Source organism: Postia placenta, assembly GCF_002117355.1.
Source record: "Postia placenta MAD-698-R-SB12 unplaced genomic scaffold POSPLAscaffold_8, whole genome shotgun sequence".
Taxonomy (NCBI): Eukaryota; Fungi; Basidiomycota; class Agaricomycetes; order Polyporales; family Adustoporiaceae; genus Rhodonia; species Rhodonia placenta.
The window spans coordinates 1,055,535-1,070,456 of NW_020169839.1; the positions used below are offsets into that span (position 1 = coordinate 1,055,535).

The following is a 14,922-nucleotide window of genomic DNA, read 5'->3' on the forward strand; positions in this document are numbered from 1 at the left end:
CATGACGAAGAAGGCAAGGGCGGTGTGGTAGGCGAAAAGTCTCTGGCGGTGGCGCCGCGGACCCGTGTACCTTGCTCGCAGCAGGCACCGAGCTGCTCGTAGGGAATGTGAGCTCACAGCTACGCTTTATGTTACTCTGTCTCAATCCCCGTTCCAGTACTCCTCCGGGACATTCACGACTACTCACCTGACGCCCGAGCCATCCCCGAGCCGCCGCACCTGCAGGTGCCCCAGAGCCTGACGCTCAAGTTCACCGGCACGGGCCCGAACAAGGAGCGCCAGGAGGCGTGGTACCTGCATCAGGTCTTCCTGCCACCCACCCGCGCTGAGCTGCTCATCCCCGATCTCGGTGCGGACGAGACGCGTCGCTTCGTTGAAGACGCCAGCGGCGTGTGGGTTCCAACCGGCGTTGTCGCCTACAAGGCGGGAGGAGGACCGCGGCACGTTGTGGTGCTCAGTACGTCTCCGCTGTCCCATGCTCATTCCGATCGTTCTAAGACACACGCACAGATGATATTCTCTATACTGTCCTCGAGCTCACGAACGAGGTCACTGCACATCGGTCTATGCGGCGCTGTCTCGTCTAGTAGCGTCAGGCATGCGGGAATGCCCTTCGTTCCTAGTCGAACTTTTGGCTGGAGGTCCTGGCTTAAAGCACCAGCTGAAGCCGGTCAATTGTCTCGGTGAAATGTTCCTTCCTGTCTGCCTTCGTCAAATATTGCTGCGTATGGCGATTGTGGACTGGATGTGTGTACTCCCTGACCATTTCCAGACAGCCCTCTTCCCTTTCGTTCTGGGCTGTGCATACACAGTGTTGGCGGCTGAGGTCTCCTGCGATATGCGTTCATCTTGGCCCTTATCGCATACTTCGGTGTCTACGAAGGAGTGAGGTGCTACCCACCGTCTCGGACGCTATGATTGACGTCGACGTTTTCTTGCTTTTGTCTTTCACAGTCGGACCTACAGACGGTCGTCTCTATGGCATCCACCCTGCATTCTCGCATCCCGTCGATCATCAGGACGCTCGAACTCCTCGAGCAGGGATGTCTACGATGGCACGCCTTGCGGAATACTCCTTCAACAGCTTGGCTATGATGATGCTTGCTTCCGTCTTGGCTTTTACACGCTTACACTGCACCGCTTGAACACGGCACATTGATGGATGTCAGCAGTGGTCACGTCTCCTTGTCAGAATCGCCACGGAAGTGGCGATTCCTGAATCTGAGGGTGAGCTTACGTAGGGCCTCGACGTCCATGTTAGGTGCTAATAGTCCTGGAGAAGTGTAGAACACAAGTTGAAGTCAGACGACACGCGACTTGCAGTCTCTTGATATAGCCGTGCCTCAATTGGCTATGCTTTGCGTAAGCACCTTCCATGTAACTGACGATAACTAAGGTACTGATGGGGTGCGGCATTGTTGACTTGGCTCGCGATGAGTGCGATTGTTAAGAGCATCGGTGAAAGAACTTGTGCGTCTCTCATGATGTGATTGGCGTACCCGTAGAGAGATCTACCACTTCTCTACAACTCCGACTCCTCAGAGCCTGCTATGATATACGGCTGCTGGGTTACTCCATATGTTCGCTTCCCAGTTCACTAGAACACTGTCGACCACATCCTACTATTATTCGTTCTCTCTATTCAAACAGTGGAAGAAGTGTACAACAGAAGAAATACTCGATTCTCGGGGCAATCGAGGAATAAGCGCAGGAAGCGCAAGTTTTTCAATCTACAGGGTCCCGCCCGTGCTAAGATCACAGGGCACACTGTGAGCGGAAATGATGCGGGGAAAGTGTGTACTCTTACCACTGCCTTGCTTGTTATCCCTGCGTGCTGAGTGTCCATTTACAATGCACGAGGTGGCCTGGGTACAAAAGTACCAAAACCATCCTCCGACACGCTGTCTAGCGCTCACTACTGCGGTTCTGCAACACCTGCTGTCAGCGAATCACGCCGAGCGCTCCGAACCTCGAGGCCAACACTTGCTTCTCGGGTCCTATGAAGGTATTGCTTCTCGGGTATTAGGAAGGTATTGCTTCTCGGGTATTAGGAAGGTATTGTGCCTAGGGTCCTATGAAGGTAGTTCTCATCGTAGCGTTTCACTGATCAGATACTGATTGAGTACTCCGCGCACTGGTACCGATGATCTCAAGGCTCTGAGGTTCACTATTTCATGCGACATGAACCTCAGTATTCCTACCCGACGAAGGCATGCGCTCGTGCATAAATACGCGGAGCGCTCAACACCTGATCCGCTACGATGAGAACCATCTCTCTCGGGTCATAAGACCCTCTAAGAAGCAAGATGTGGTCTCGGTGTTCTGAGCGCTCGATATTCGATCCGCTAGCAACATGTGTTGCAGGGGCCAACGTAAGGTTGACAATTGGGTCAAATACATCCGCATACACACACGCTGAGACATTGAGACGTCAGACAGAACGGTATATAATGTCGCCTGCAACCGACAGGCTTATCCGGGTCCTTGAGCTACTGCTTGCACTACCCCCCCAACAGACCAAAATGCCACCCCATGCTACGCTTCATATCGCCGACCGTACGGATATTACTCGCGATGATATTCAACCCGCGGGGTACTTTCATTCTACACCTGCATGGCCTGCCGGTAGCCGAGGTACCAGGTGGGCTGCTACTATACTACTATCGCCCCTGTATCGCCAATCTTCTCTGAGCACAGCTCAGAAATAACGAATCAACTATTCAACTTCATCATGCCGACTGAGGCCGATCCTCAGGTTCAACTGGCGCTGTTGTACGTCGTTTGGATGTTCTTTACTGCACTGTGTTACTGAACAATTGAACATAGCCTTGGCAACGATCCTGCCTATGCCTTTGCTGGTACAGTGCCCGCACCGTCGTCTAATGGTAGCGTGTTGTATACAGGTCCTGGTCTCTACCACTCGGACTTGCTTACGCACACAGAGCCTACTACGACCAGCGTCCTGCGTGGCGGAATATGCTCCTGGCAGTCATGCGGCCACACCATATCGGCGCTGTCGCCTGGCCGCGTTATGCAGCACCTCAGATGGTACCATCTTGATGTGGGGGCGAACCCGTTGCCGGCGGGCCAGTCCGCCGAGTGTTGCTGGGTCATGAGAGATGGCACTCTGTGCGGCAAGCAGGTGGTCAGCAGGAACCTCGGAAAACACGTCGCCGCCGTCCATTTGAAGTGCACCGCGCGGGAGTGCGACCGCTGTGGCCGTAGTGTGTCCCGGAGCGATGCCCTTCGGCGTCACATCAAGACGTGTCGTGGCGGCGGTAGTTGAACTGTAGAGCGCGAGGTCGGTTTACAAATACCAGAGTAATGCATAACATGACTGACATGGCCACCAGCGGAAGCGCGAGTACGCCGCGCATGGCGCGGCGTGAGGAGTGTTGATGCTTTGCGGAACATCTCACCTGATTTGCTTGAATCTAATGTGCCTTGAAATGATTTTTGCCCGTCAATGTTAAAAGTCGTAACAGTTTGTACCTTGAGGGAACATTTCTGTGAGGAATCCTTGTGTGATGCCCAGAGACTACTATCTGAACACGGCATATCTGGTTTATATAGTGAGTATTTACCTACATCGGTAGGAATGCCAAGCAGCATATCACGGCTTATCCATACTTCAAGTTTCGTAACGACAACGATGGCCTGTGAAAAGCCGTCCTGAGATGGTGATATGTCTGCTTATACTCCCGTATCGTCCCTCCGAGGACTATATCACATACCTGTGTTGTCTACCATCATGTTCGTGGCACAGAATGGTAGTCGTAAAGTTGGAAGGCTCCCCACATGGTGTTGGAGCAAGGGTGCGAACGGCGCGGGGGCGCGTTTGTCCACGGGCGTAGCGATGCCCGTAAGGGACAATCGCGTGCGGTACGTACAATGCGCGGGGTCGTTATATATCATGATAGGGGCCTCTGGCCCCCGGCTACTCGCGCGCCCGAGCTTTCGAGCTCGTTCCTGACCGCGCAGGTCTGCGCGTTTCAACACATGGATGCATCAATCACATTAGTCTCGTTTCCAGACCTTATAGGCGGATCACGTGTGCTGTTACCCCATTGGGTGGCAGAGATCTAAAAACCCCTGCACACTCTCGCCTATAAGGTCTGGTGAATTTTGCAGGGAGGGGGGGTATCCATCACGCGTCACCAAAGTCACTGGTGACGACGCTGTTACCTCTTGCGTCTGCTCGCGTATGTGACTGCGTCCGACGCGCCTTGCATCTTGCGCCGCGCACTTCGAAACTCAGTCGCTAGCCAATGTATGCGCATGTATGCTATGGTAGACAACCTACATAATCATAATGTCGTCTATTCCAACTACTCATCTGAGCCCTTGGCTGAGCTCGCTACGCAGTGTCGTTGACAATTCTGACTCCGACCTGGACTCCCCGCCGGCTTCGGACTTGGGCAGCGATAGCTTTGACAACCACTCGGGGCTTCTGGGTAGTACTGAAACAAGCTTCAGCTCGCTTTTTCCAGACAACAGTCAAGAAGATGTTTCTACGCAACCAAAGACTACTGGCAGTACTTGCTTGTCACCACATAGGCTACGTACACTGAAGTTCTGGCGGTACCTCGAGGAACAAGGTGACACCTCTGCTCAGATCAAGGATGTGCTCGCTTATATGCTCAGCAAGTCCATTGATCTCCCCATACTTTTGCATCTGCTCAGCTGGGGTGCTGAGGAGCTCATCGATGATCCCTTCGTGCGTTTTGAACAGACTGCTTGTCGCGACTTGGGGTCAAGCGACAGGGGAGAGTCGGAGAGCTGGGGGCGTTCAACTGATCTCACCGAAGCGATGGTGAGCGATGCTCAAACCTAAGGCTAGGGACAAGTGAATATATTAGTCAAGGTAAGAAAGAATACAGGAGGGGCTTACTGACCTAGGGACAAGAGGTCGAAACTGAGGTCCCTAGGGCAGCAGAGGCCGGCTTATATACAGGGGAAGATAAGGGCAGGCTGTGCACGTTGGTCCGTGCGCAGCTGGTCCGTGCGCAGCATGCTGACATGGCCCCGGGGGCCGGTGAGTCAGAGCGGCTGTGTCAGCGGAGCCCGAGCTGTGCCGCGCACTGCCGCCCATCTAATCTAATCGTACAGTAGATAACGACACGTCCATATCGGGCATGTAGTACAGAGGTCGCGGGTTCGAGCCCGTGAAAAGGAAAAAAAAACGGCTAGACGCCGTACCAACTCGTGACATTACCCCCCCCTCAACGGTGCATGACCTCATGCGAGGCGCCCTTGCCCATCTCCCACCCGGAGCGGCAGCGTGCTTCAGTCAGTGGCGAAGGCATTGGCTGAAAGTTGAGACCACCAAAGACAGTAGCGTTGAGGTGGCGAGGGGTGTTCGGGTTCTTCCGGTGGAAGTTGGCTATTAGGGCCGGCGCATTGGCAACATTGCGCGCTGGTTCCCATGACGTATGCAAATCGTCATAACCCTTCCACTTGACGAGGTACTGCAGCTGACGCCGGAAGATCCTCGAATCTTTGATCCGCTCAACCTCGTACTCCTCGTCGCCTTCAACCTCGATCGCAGGCGGCTCCTCCGGCTCCCGGCCCGGGATATCGCTACGCGTGAACTTGCTAAGCAAGGAGACATGGAACACCAGGTGCACCGGCACCGACTTCGGCAGAACCAATTCGTAATCCAAGTCTCTGAGTTTTCGCTGCACTGCATATGGTCCAAGGCACTTGGGACTGAGCTTCTTGCTCGGCTGTTTCAGCTTAAGGTTCCGGGCATCAAGCCAGACCTTGTCCCCTGGCGCAAAGACCGGTGCCTCCTGCACGTGCTTGTCATAGTACACTTTCATACGCTCGGCTGATAGCTCAAGCGCAGAGCGTGCGTCATCGCGAATCTCCTTCAGGATCTTAAGCCGATCGGCGGCAGTGGGCATCGCGGACATCGGATTGATCCGAACCTGGATCTCAGGATTGTACCCTTGATGCAGGAAGAAAGGGGAGTGCCCGGTCGCGGAGTGAACTCGGTTGTTCAGTGCAAACTCCGCGAGCGGCAACTGCTTCGCCCAATCATCCTGCCTGTGGCTTGTGAAGGCACGCAGGTACTGCTCGATCTCCTGATTCCAGCGCTCAGTCTGGCCGTCTGTCTGAGGATGGAACACTGTAGATAGCGCCAGCTCGATCCCTAGTCCCTTGTACACCGCATGGAGATATTTCGAAGCGAACTGGGGACCTCGGTCTGATATGACCTTGGCCGGGGCCCCATGATGCTTGAACACATCGCAGATGTACAGGTCTGCCGCACCTTCTGCCGTCAGGGTCTCATGACAGGCCGAAAAGTGGACCTGCTTTGTAAAGCGGTCGGCGGTGACCAGGATCGAGTCGAATCCGTCAGACCTCGGCAAGCCGACGATCATATCGGTCGTGATGATCTGCCACGGGCGTTCGGGGATCTCGTTCGGCTTCAGCGGACCCTGGGGCTTGGCAGGGAATGTCTTGGTACGGTTGCACATGTTGCAGGTGCTTACGTACTCGTTGACAAATTTAGACATTCCTGGCCACCAGTAGTTCCGTGACACGAGCTTGAGGGTTTTGGCGCGACCGCCATGTCCGGCGATCAGCGAGTTGTGGTGGATCTTGACTATATTCCGCCGGAGCTCCGCATTCTTTGGGATGTATACGCACCCACGGAACAGCAGAAGCCCTTGTTCGGCATTCCACTCCTCAAAGCCCCTTTGTAGCTGGGGCGGCCCGAGGTCCTGTACTTTTTCAAGTGCCTCGGCCACCTCCCGATCTTTCTCCAAACACTCCCTAATGCGCTTCAGAAGCGACTGATCAGCTGTCACGGAGGCATGACCGCGTCTAGCAGAGGCAATGCGGAATCTTTCCGGTTTGAGAACCACCTGATTGGTGTTATCGTCCTCATCGCCGATCTGATGGTCTGATCGACGTGACAGGGCATCAGCTTTTCCATTCGACGTTCCGGCCTTGTGCGTGATGCGGAAGTCAAAGCGAGCTAGGAACAGCGACCATTGCGCTTGACGACACGTGAGATGCTGGGACGTGCACCAGTACTCGAGGTTCTTATGATCGGTGATGCGACCTACGTAACCCTAACCCCTAACCTGGGTGCGACCTAAAGGGACTAGAGAGACGGATTATAGTCTAGTGAGAGGGGAGTTAGCAGCAAGGTGTCCCGCAGTTCGAGTGAACACGAGAAACGCCCTTGGAAAGAGGCTACGAACGCTAGGGAAGGTACGAGGTGACTCGACACGTCGTCGAAGCTACTCGGAGGCTGTGGGTAGTTAGCGGAGACGATCGAAGCTCGGCAGAGCTCTTCGATGTCTCGTAGAAGGAAGGGATACAATTCGATAGGGTGGACTTAGCTAGGGCGCGGTTCGCAGTTTCTTCGACAATAGTCGAAGTCGAAGGGTTCATCGAGACGGTATCGACGAGTAACGCAGTGGACGAGGTTTCGAGGTTACGCAGCGAGGGACGAAGTGACGCAGTTGGGGGTTTAGACGCAGGGCGAACTCGACTTATGAGCTCTGAACTCGAGGGGGGAACCGGATCTTCCATTTTTAGAGAGAAGTACGACAGATTTTATACTACACAGGACGCTACGACTATCGAAAGTGGCACACTGGTACAAGGGGCTTTGCATTGTTCCTCAAGAAGCTGCCTCACCGAGTGGCACGCGTCAAGTCCATCGGTAGAGTGACGTCATGCCGAACGCGGAGATGAAGAGAAACACATGGACACTTCGGACCGGTGTCCGTCGTTGAAGGCATGCTGCGAGGTTCGATACCTAATCGGGAAAGACCGGCTACGTCGGTGTGGCATGGAGCGATGCACGCGCTTGGACGAGCGGCGTCAAGTGGCCCTATTGTTCGCCGAATGCGGAAGATGTCCCGGGATCTACACGCGAGGCATCGGGACGACCGTGCCGAGCTTCGAGTAAGCGTCGCGCACCGTCGAAGATGTCGAAGAGCGTCGAAGGCGAAATCGAAGTGTTGGAAGACTGAGTCGAAGTGACGGGCGGGATGCGACTGCCGAAAAGAGGTGAATCGGGGCCCAGAGGGGCCTGGCGCCTATCATCTCCTCCCTATTGAAATTTGGACCGTCCTCGGTCCTCCACGTGATGCGAGAAGCGCGATGGTCGTGAACGGATCGAAGCGGCTTGACAACCCGTGTCGGTCTCGAACGCCACGTGGCCGGCGCCAAACGCTGGTCGGAAAGGGGTTATAAGCAGGGTAGACTTAGCCTCATTTTCCCCATCCCATCGTTCCTTCGTCGCTACCTCGTCGTCCTTCTTCGCACGCTTCCTGCTCCTACGATGTCTTCTCGCTCTGCCACCCCTGTGTCGACGCCTTCGCTCGTCAACCGCCGTCTCTCCTCTCTGCTCGTGGTCCTCGAGGCTCCGCCGACCGCCGACACCGCGTTCGATGTAGTCGAAGAGTGGGCGCAAGACTTGTCGCCGCTCGTGGTAAGTCGCTCGTAAATCTGCATAACCCAACTAACCCTTTGTTTTCGAACAGCTCGCCTATCGCAAGGCCTTGGGCGCCATCCGCGACGAGGAGACGGAGCTGCGCGTTGCCGCCGCCGTCAAACAGCTCGCCGAGCGGGCATCGGAATCGTGGGTCGAGTGGGCGCACGGGGACTGGCCCGAGCTCGCGACCGCCATCGATGCCGAGGTCGAACAACGCGTCGAAGAGCAGAAGCGCCTTGCCGAAGAGGAAGCACGACGCATCGAAGAGGCCGCGAAGCGTGCGAAGGCCGCTGAGGACCGTCGCCTTGAAGACGAACGGCGTCGAAAGGACGAAGAGGACCATCGGAAGCAGGCTGCTGAAGACGAGCGTCGCGCACAAGAGGCTGCTGACGAGGAGTTGGCGAGGATCGCGGCCGCCGAGGGACTTCTCGACAAGGGGAAAGGGCGTGCGAGGGTCGACGACGAGGTCACCGAGTTGTCGGATGACCCCTCGGTCGTAAGTCTTCTTTTCTCTGTCGTCATTCGATCACTAATCTCGCTTTCGTAGAAGACTCCGCGAACGCTCGAACATCTGTTCGCGATGACGGAGGTCGACATGGCCGCCGTTGCGCTTGGGAAGCGTCAGGCCGGACAGAAGGTAAGCTCGACTCTTCATTGAAGCTGTTCGATGCTAACTCTTCAATAGTGTGATCGTTGCGCCGGCTACCGCTCGGCCCCGGTCGAGTGCGTGTGGGTCGAGAACGCCACGACCTGCGAGAGGTGCGCACAGTTCCAACAGGGCTGCTACTTCGACAAGGTGTCTGTGCTTGGCAAGACAAAGAAAACGCGCGGCGGGGGATCAACCACAAAAAAGCGCAGTAAGTTGTTTCTTCTGGTTGTCCTAATCTTTGGCTGACGTCTTAGTAGTTCGGCCGACCTCTCCCGTGCCTTCGGTCGCGGACTTGAGTGGTTCGAAGAAGCGTCGAGTCGACGAGCCTCCGCGCCCCCTGCTACGACTGCCTCTCGATGGGGCCGGCCGCCTTGGCCTGGAACAGGACGACCTCGATGCGCTCGACCTCGACGACGAGTCTCGGGGGATCATTCGCGTCATCTGCGAGGAGCGCGCTCTCATCGCTCGCCGTCGAGCGCTCCTCCACGACATGGACCTCGACCTCCAAAAGATGGAGAAGGCCGCGCTTGCGAAGGGAGGAATCGGGTTCGTGCGCGGGGCTGTCGACGATGAGTAGGCGATGGCGCAAGTCATTTTGTATCGTAGTTGTAATTATGTCGTATAATATTGCGTAGATGGTCGAATCGAAAATGTGGCCTTTGGCCTAGACGAAACCTAGCGGGAACTAAGAAAAGGAAATGAAAATAAGCGTGTTCGACGCAAGTCGTAATATGATCAAAGGACATAGAAAGTGAAATAGAAATGTTCGTAGCGAGGGAAAATGAACTTAATAAAAATATAGGCTCAGTTTGTCATCACAGCCTAGGAGGACTTCGTCTAAGGTGAGCCTCTGCGCAACAGTCAAATCAAAGCATTCGTAGAACGTCGAATGATGTCGCGACTCGAGTTGAATCGAAGATATTCGTACAAGGGATGGTCTAGAACGTAGGAGAAAATCGAGCATATAACGTAACGTGAGAGCAGGAACTGAGAGAAGAAAGTACGTATCGTGTTGTACAAGTAATACAAGGGAAGAACCTCTATTCGTCGCGTTCTTCGGCTTCTTCGACTTCATCATCATCGTCGTCGCCTAGAGAATTCGATAGTTCGAGTTCTCGAAGATGCTCGGTCGAGACATCTTCGAGATCTTCGGGAATTGGAATGGATTTGCGCGCGAAATACGGAATGACGCGGAATGCTGCGATGGGTCGATCGAGGACTGTACCGTCGAGTTCGCACACGATGTATGCGCCGCCCTTGTTGCGCGAGACAACGATGAGGGGGCCTAGATATTGCGGGCGCATCTTGCGGTTGAGGGACTTCTCGATCTTCGTGTTGCGTATGAGCACTAGGGCTCCGCGCTTGAAGTCGAAATCCTGGATTGAATGCTCGTGCTCTTTCTCGAAGCGAATTGCTGCAGTTCGACGTGCTTCATAGACCTTCGAGTGGAGTTCGGTGACTTGCTCGACGCGTTTCTGAAGCGCAATGGCCCTACGGGCGATGAGATCGGTCGTCGAAAGGACCGAAGTCGGTGGTGGTTGCAGATACGTAGCTTCGACGATGTCGAGAGGAATGAGCGGATGGGTGCCCGTAACAGCGAAATAGGGTGAGCAGCCCATGCGTCGTCGAGTTGTGATGCGCTCGGACCAAAATACAAAATACGCAGCTTGGGACCATTTCTTCTCATCTCCATCGGCTGTCTTAAACAAGGCTTGTCGCGTGCTGAAGTGCGGACGTTCGACGAGACCGTTCGCGCTCGAATTGTACCCACTGATTTGAATATGGTTGATGTGGTACTTCCTCGAAAGGTAATCGGCCGCCTTGATGAACGCCGTACCGTTGTCGGTGACGATCTCGCTGAGCGCGCCCCATCGACAGAGGATGTCTTCGAAGATCCAGTCAGCGAGGGCCTTTGCTGTCTCTTTTCGAAGCATTCGAAACTCGGGGTAAGTCGTGAGCGAGCATCTACCTTGGACCAAGTACTTGTATCCGCCCGAGGCAGGCATGTGCATTGTGTCTATGTGAATTTTGGCGAAGATGGGGGCTGGTACTGCGACGGTCGGAGGAATGAGGATTTGACGCACTTGTCGAGACTGGCAGATATGGCACGATCGAACGAACCAAGCGATGTCGGCGTAGTGGAACGGCCACCAGAATCGCTCATTGACGAAGGCTCGGGTTGCGTAGATTCCTCGATGCGCGGTGCGGTCGTGGCATTCTCGAAGTATTCGAAGGCGATCGCTGGGCTTGACGACTAACTTGTGTGCTCCGTGACTGTCCTTGCGCCAGAGGGTGTCGTTGTCGAGGAAGAATTGCATGCAGTACTTGATGAATCCTTCGTAAACGCTTTCGGAGATGCCGTGGGGCTTCGCTAACGTTCGATGAAATTCGAGCACATCGTCGAGCTTCGCGTCGGCGAGTTGCGCTTGCTCCGATCGAGGCACTAGCTCGTAGCTATCCTCCTCCCTATTGAAATCTGAGCCGTCCTCGGCTCTGTCGTTGGTGAAGATGGCAAGCGTAGGTACAGGCGGGAGGGGCTGGATCTGGTGAACAAAAGAATGCATCTGGTCGATCCAATCATCGAACTCCTCGTCGACCTCGTCTTCGATGACATCACCGGGTTGAGCTGTGCATCGAGAGAGACCGTCGGGGCCGTGCATTGTACCGGGGACGTGGACTAGCGTGAAATGGAACGTGAGGATCGAGACAATCCACCGGTTAATGCTCGCGCTCGGGGCTATGTCCGGATTCTTCAGCATACCCTTGATGTACCGAGCATCGACTTCGACGATGAGGTTTCGAACGCCGATCAGGTAGAGTCGAAGGGATCGTAGTGCGCGGAATAGGCCGTAAATTTCGAGCTTCGGCTGCGAAAACCTTCGTTCGCGATCATTGAGTGTGATCGAGCCGAACCTGCTGTAGTAACGGACTCGCGTGTTGGCTTCGTCGCACTGGCAGAGGTGATATCCGACGGCGATGAACGACGTGTCGACTGCGAGAATGACGGGAGAGGGGGAATCATAATGGATGGCTCGGAGTGCGGGGGATGAGAGTAGCGCGTCCTTGAGGTCTTCCTGCGCCGCGATTTGCTCCGGACCGAACTCGAACTCGACGTCCTTCCTCGTGAGGCGTACGAGCGCGTCGGCGCGGTGAGCGAAATTACGGATGAAGATACGAACGACGCCGATGGTTCCGAGGAACACTCGAACGTCGGATAGAGTAGCGCAGGGACCCCAGTTGCGTATCGAAGCGACGCGAGAGTCGTCGGGGAGGCGTCCTTGAGGAGTGCAGTGATGTCCGATCACCATGAATTCTCGAGCGATGAGGACGCTTTTTACTCCTGAAAAGGTACCTCCGGCGTAGCGCATTCGAGTGACGACGCGGTTCATGTTCTCGAAATGCTCCCATACGAAGCGTCGAATGCCGGGGTTCGAAGGGAGCCGCTCGTCGTCGTAGTCGGATTCGGGACCCTTGACGGGAACATCGTCGACGTAGGGCACCGTAACGTGCGGGATCTCGGGCTGGAGGATGTAGGTGACGTCGTCGTGGAAGATCGGGACCGAGTTCGTCCAACCCATCGGGAGGGTCACTAGGCGCATGGCTCCGTAGGGTGTCTGGAACGTCGTTAGATCTCTCGAAGACTCGGCGATGAGTCGTTCGTCGTAGCCGACGTAGAGGTCGAGCATGCCGCCGCATGGTCTTCCTCCGAATTGTTCTGCAAGATATTCAGGCGTCGGCGGTACACCGGAATGTTGGATCGTGACTGCATTGAGGGGCTCGAGGGAATGGACGAGTCGAAGAGATTTACCGTCCTTCTTGACGACACAGAACCACCGCGATCGATACGACGAGTTCGACGGTTCGTAGACTCCGGCGGCGATCTTTCGCTTGATCACCGCGCAGACTTCGTTGTAGATCCCGGGCGGAATGGGGATATTCTTCTGCACCCAGGGCGTGTGAGGAATCACGGGAAAATCGACGGGGGGGAAGTACTCGGGCTTGAAGCATCCGCGCTCGTCGTCGGTCCATGCGAAAGCTTCGTTGTGCAGGCACATGAAGTGGTGGAGGACTCGACGTTCGTCGGGAAGTAGGAAGTCGCCGTCGTGAAGCTTCTCGGTTGCTTCGAAGCGTTCGAGGGTGTACTGACCGGTAGGTTTGAATGGCGGGGGGTCGGTCGAAAGCTTAGGCATGATGGATAGAGGGTCGCCCTTGATGTCTCGAAGTATACGAAATTGTTCGGGGACGGCACCAAGGACGGGTCGGGTTTTGAGAGCGACAGGCTTGTACTTCTTCTTCGTCGCGGCGAGGACCTTGTGCGTTGAGGGGGTAGAAGTCGATGTCGTCGAAGGAAAGGGAAGAATCGAGTTGGAAAGCTGCGAAATGGACTTCGTCGGAACGGGAGCTGGCGGAGTCGAAGCGAATGGAGCTGAAAACAGAAGAGTCGAAGCCCACGTCGAAGCGTTCGACGGAGCGGCATTAGAAGCTGTATTGTCCGAGGCGTAAAGAGTCTGCAAATATGAAGAAACGGAGGTGCATGCGGAGAGGTACAGTGACGAAACAGCGTTCGGAATCGAAGAATCAATAGGAGAGACGAAGGAAATACTCGGGTTTACCCCATCGTAGTCAATGACTAGCGCGGCTTCTCCTTGATCATGGGGAATCAATTCCTCGAAGCGAGAAAATGCGATTTGCGACACCCGAGAGGATGCTGCCGGCTTCGCGATCTTCCTCGCGCGTACGTCGGAATTGTGACGGTTTCGCCGGTGTTCGGACAGAGGATCATAATGGTCTGGTTCTCGTCGGCGAAGTTCTTGACGACGCTCTGCGTGAGCACGTCGAAGGGTCGGCCGAGGAGGATGTCGTATGCTGCATTTCGAATGACGTGAGCCTGGAGATACAACACGATCTCACCGATGCGGAAGGGAACATTTCGAATGAGTCCCAGCGATCGGTCCACCTCGCCGTTCGCCGATTGCATGTTCAGCTGGATAGTAGGATCGAAGAGGAGGTTGAGGCCGAGACAGACCTCTTCCGACATGGCGACGATCTGCGAACCGGGGTCGACGATGCATTCGATTTGCTCCTTGTTGTCGACCAACGCGATGATCGAACGAATCGCATTCGAATCGCGTGCGATGGTGAATTCTGCGGGGTGCTCGCCGTGAGGGATGTGCTTCAGATAGGTTTCATAGGGGTCGGGGACGATTGTAGCACCGGTGATAGGCGCCGAGTCCCGCTGGGCCCCGATACACCTCTTTTTGGCACTCGCATCCCGCCCGGCACTTCGACTCAGTCTCCCAACACTTCGATTTCGCCTTTGACGCTCTTCGACACCTTCGACGGTGCGCGACGCTTACTCGAAGCTCGGCCCGGTCTTCCCGATGCCTCGTGCGTAGATCTCGGAACATTTTCCGCATTCGGCGAACAATAGGGCCACTTGACGCCACTCGGCCAAGCGCGCGCTTCGCTCCAAGCCACACCGGAGTAGCCGGTCTTTCCCGATTAGGTATCGAACCTCGCGGCATGCCTTCACGACGGCTACCGGTCCGAAGTGGCCATATGTTGCTCTTCATCTCCGCGTTCGGCATGACGTCACTCTACCGATGGACTTGGTATGTGCCTCTCGGTGAGGCAGGTTCTTGAGGAACAATGCAAAGCCCCTTGTACTCGTATGCCACTCTCGAATAGTCGTAGCGTCCTGTGTAGTATAAAATCTGTCGTACTTCTCTCCAAAAATACAAGATCCGGTCCCCCCTCGAGTTCAGAGCTCATAAGTCGAGTTCGCCCTGCGTCTACGTCCTCATCTGCGCCACTT

At 55.4% G+C, this 14,922-nt stretch overlaps 4 protein-coding genes across 4 annotated transcripts; 3 read left to right on the forward strand and 1 right to left on the reverse strand.

Annotated features, from left to right (window-relative positions):
- Positions 1-128: 128 nt before the first annotated feature.
- POSPLADRAFT_1057365 (hypothetical protein) lies at positions 129-587 on the forward strand (the record flags this gene model as incomplete). The annotated part of the gene is made up of 3 exons (XM_024480909.1): positions 129-150; positions 200-457; positions 511-587. 3 exons carry the CDS (start codon positions 129-131, stop codon positions 585-587), a joined length of 357 nt encoding a protein of 118 aa, XP_024338392.1.
- A 1,863-nt stretch (positions 588-2,450) lies between these two features.
- POSPLADRAFT_1144138 (hypothetical protein) lies at positions 2,451-5,141 on the forward strand (the record flags this gene model as incomplete). Its single annotated transcript, XM_024485660.1, has 8 exons — positions 2,451-2,641; positions 2,698-2,772; positions 2,827-3,224; positions 3,499-3,572; positions 3,767-3,882; positions 4,558-4,813; positions 4,900-5,035; positions 5,110-5,141. 8 exons carry the CDS (start codon positions 2,451-2,453, stop codon positions 5,139-5,141), a joined length of 1,278 nt encoding a protein of 425 aa, XP_024338393.1.
- A 1,990-nt stretch (positions 5,142-7,131) lies between these two features.
- On the forward strand, positions 7,132-9,684 carry POSPLADRAFT_1144273 (hypothetical protein; the record flags this gene model as incomplete). The annotated part of the gene is made up of 8 exons (XM_024485683.1): positions 7,132-7,224; positions 7,557-7,673; positions 7,791-7,981; positions 8,146-8,455; positions 8,508-8,954; positions 9,006-9,095; positions 9,144-9,315; positions 9,365-9,684. Coding segments are annotated over 8 exons (1,740 nt in total), but the record flags the coding sequence as incomplete, so codon positions are not given.
- Positions 9,685-13,757: 4,073 nt separating this feature from the next.
- POSPLADRAFT_1144901 (hypothetical protein) lies at positions 13,758-14,322 on the reverse strand (the record flags this gene model as incomplete). Its single annotated transcript, XM_024485741.1, has 2 exons — positions 13,758-13,815; positions 13,847-14,322. Coding segments are annotated over 2 exons (534 nt in total), but the record flags the coding sequence as incomplete, so codon positions are not given.
- Between the last annotated feature and the right edge of the window lie 600 nt (positions 14,323-14,922).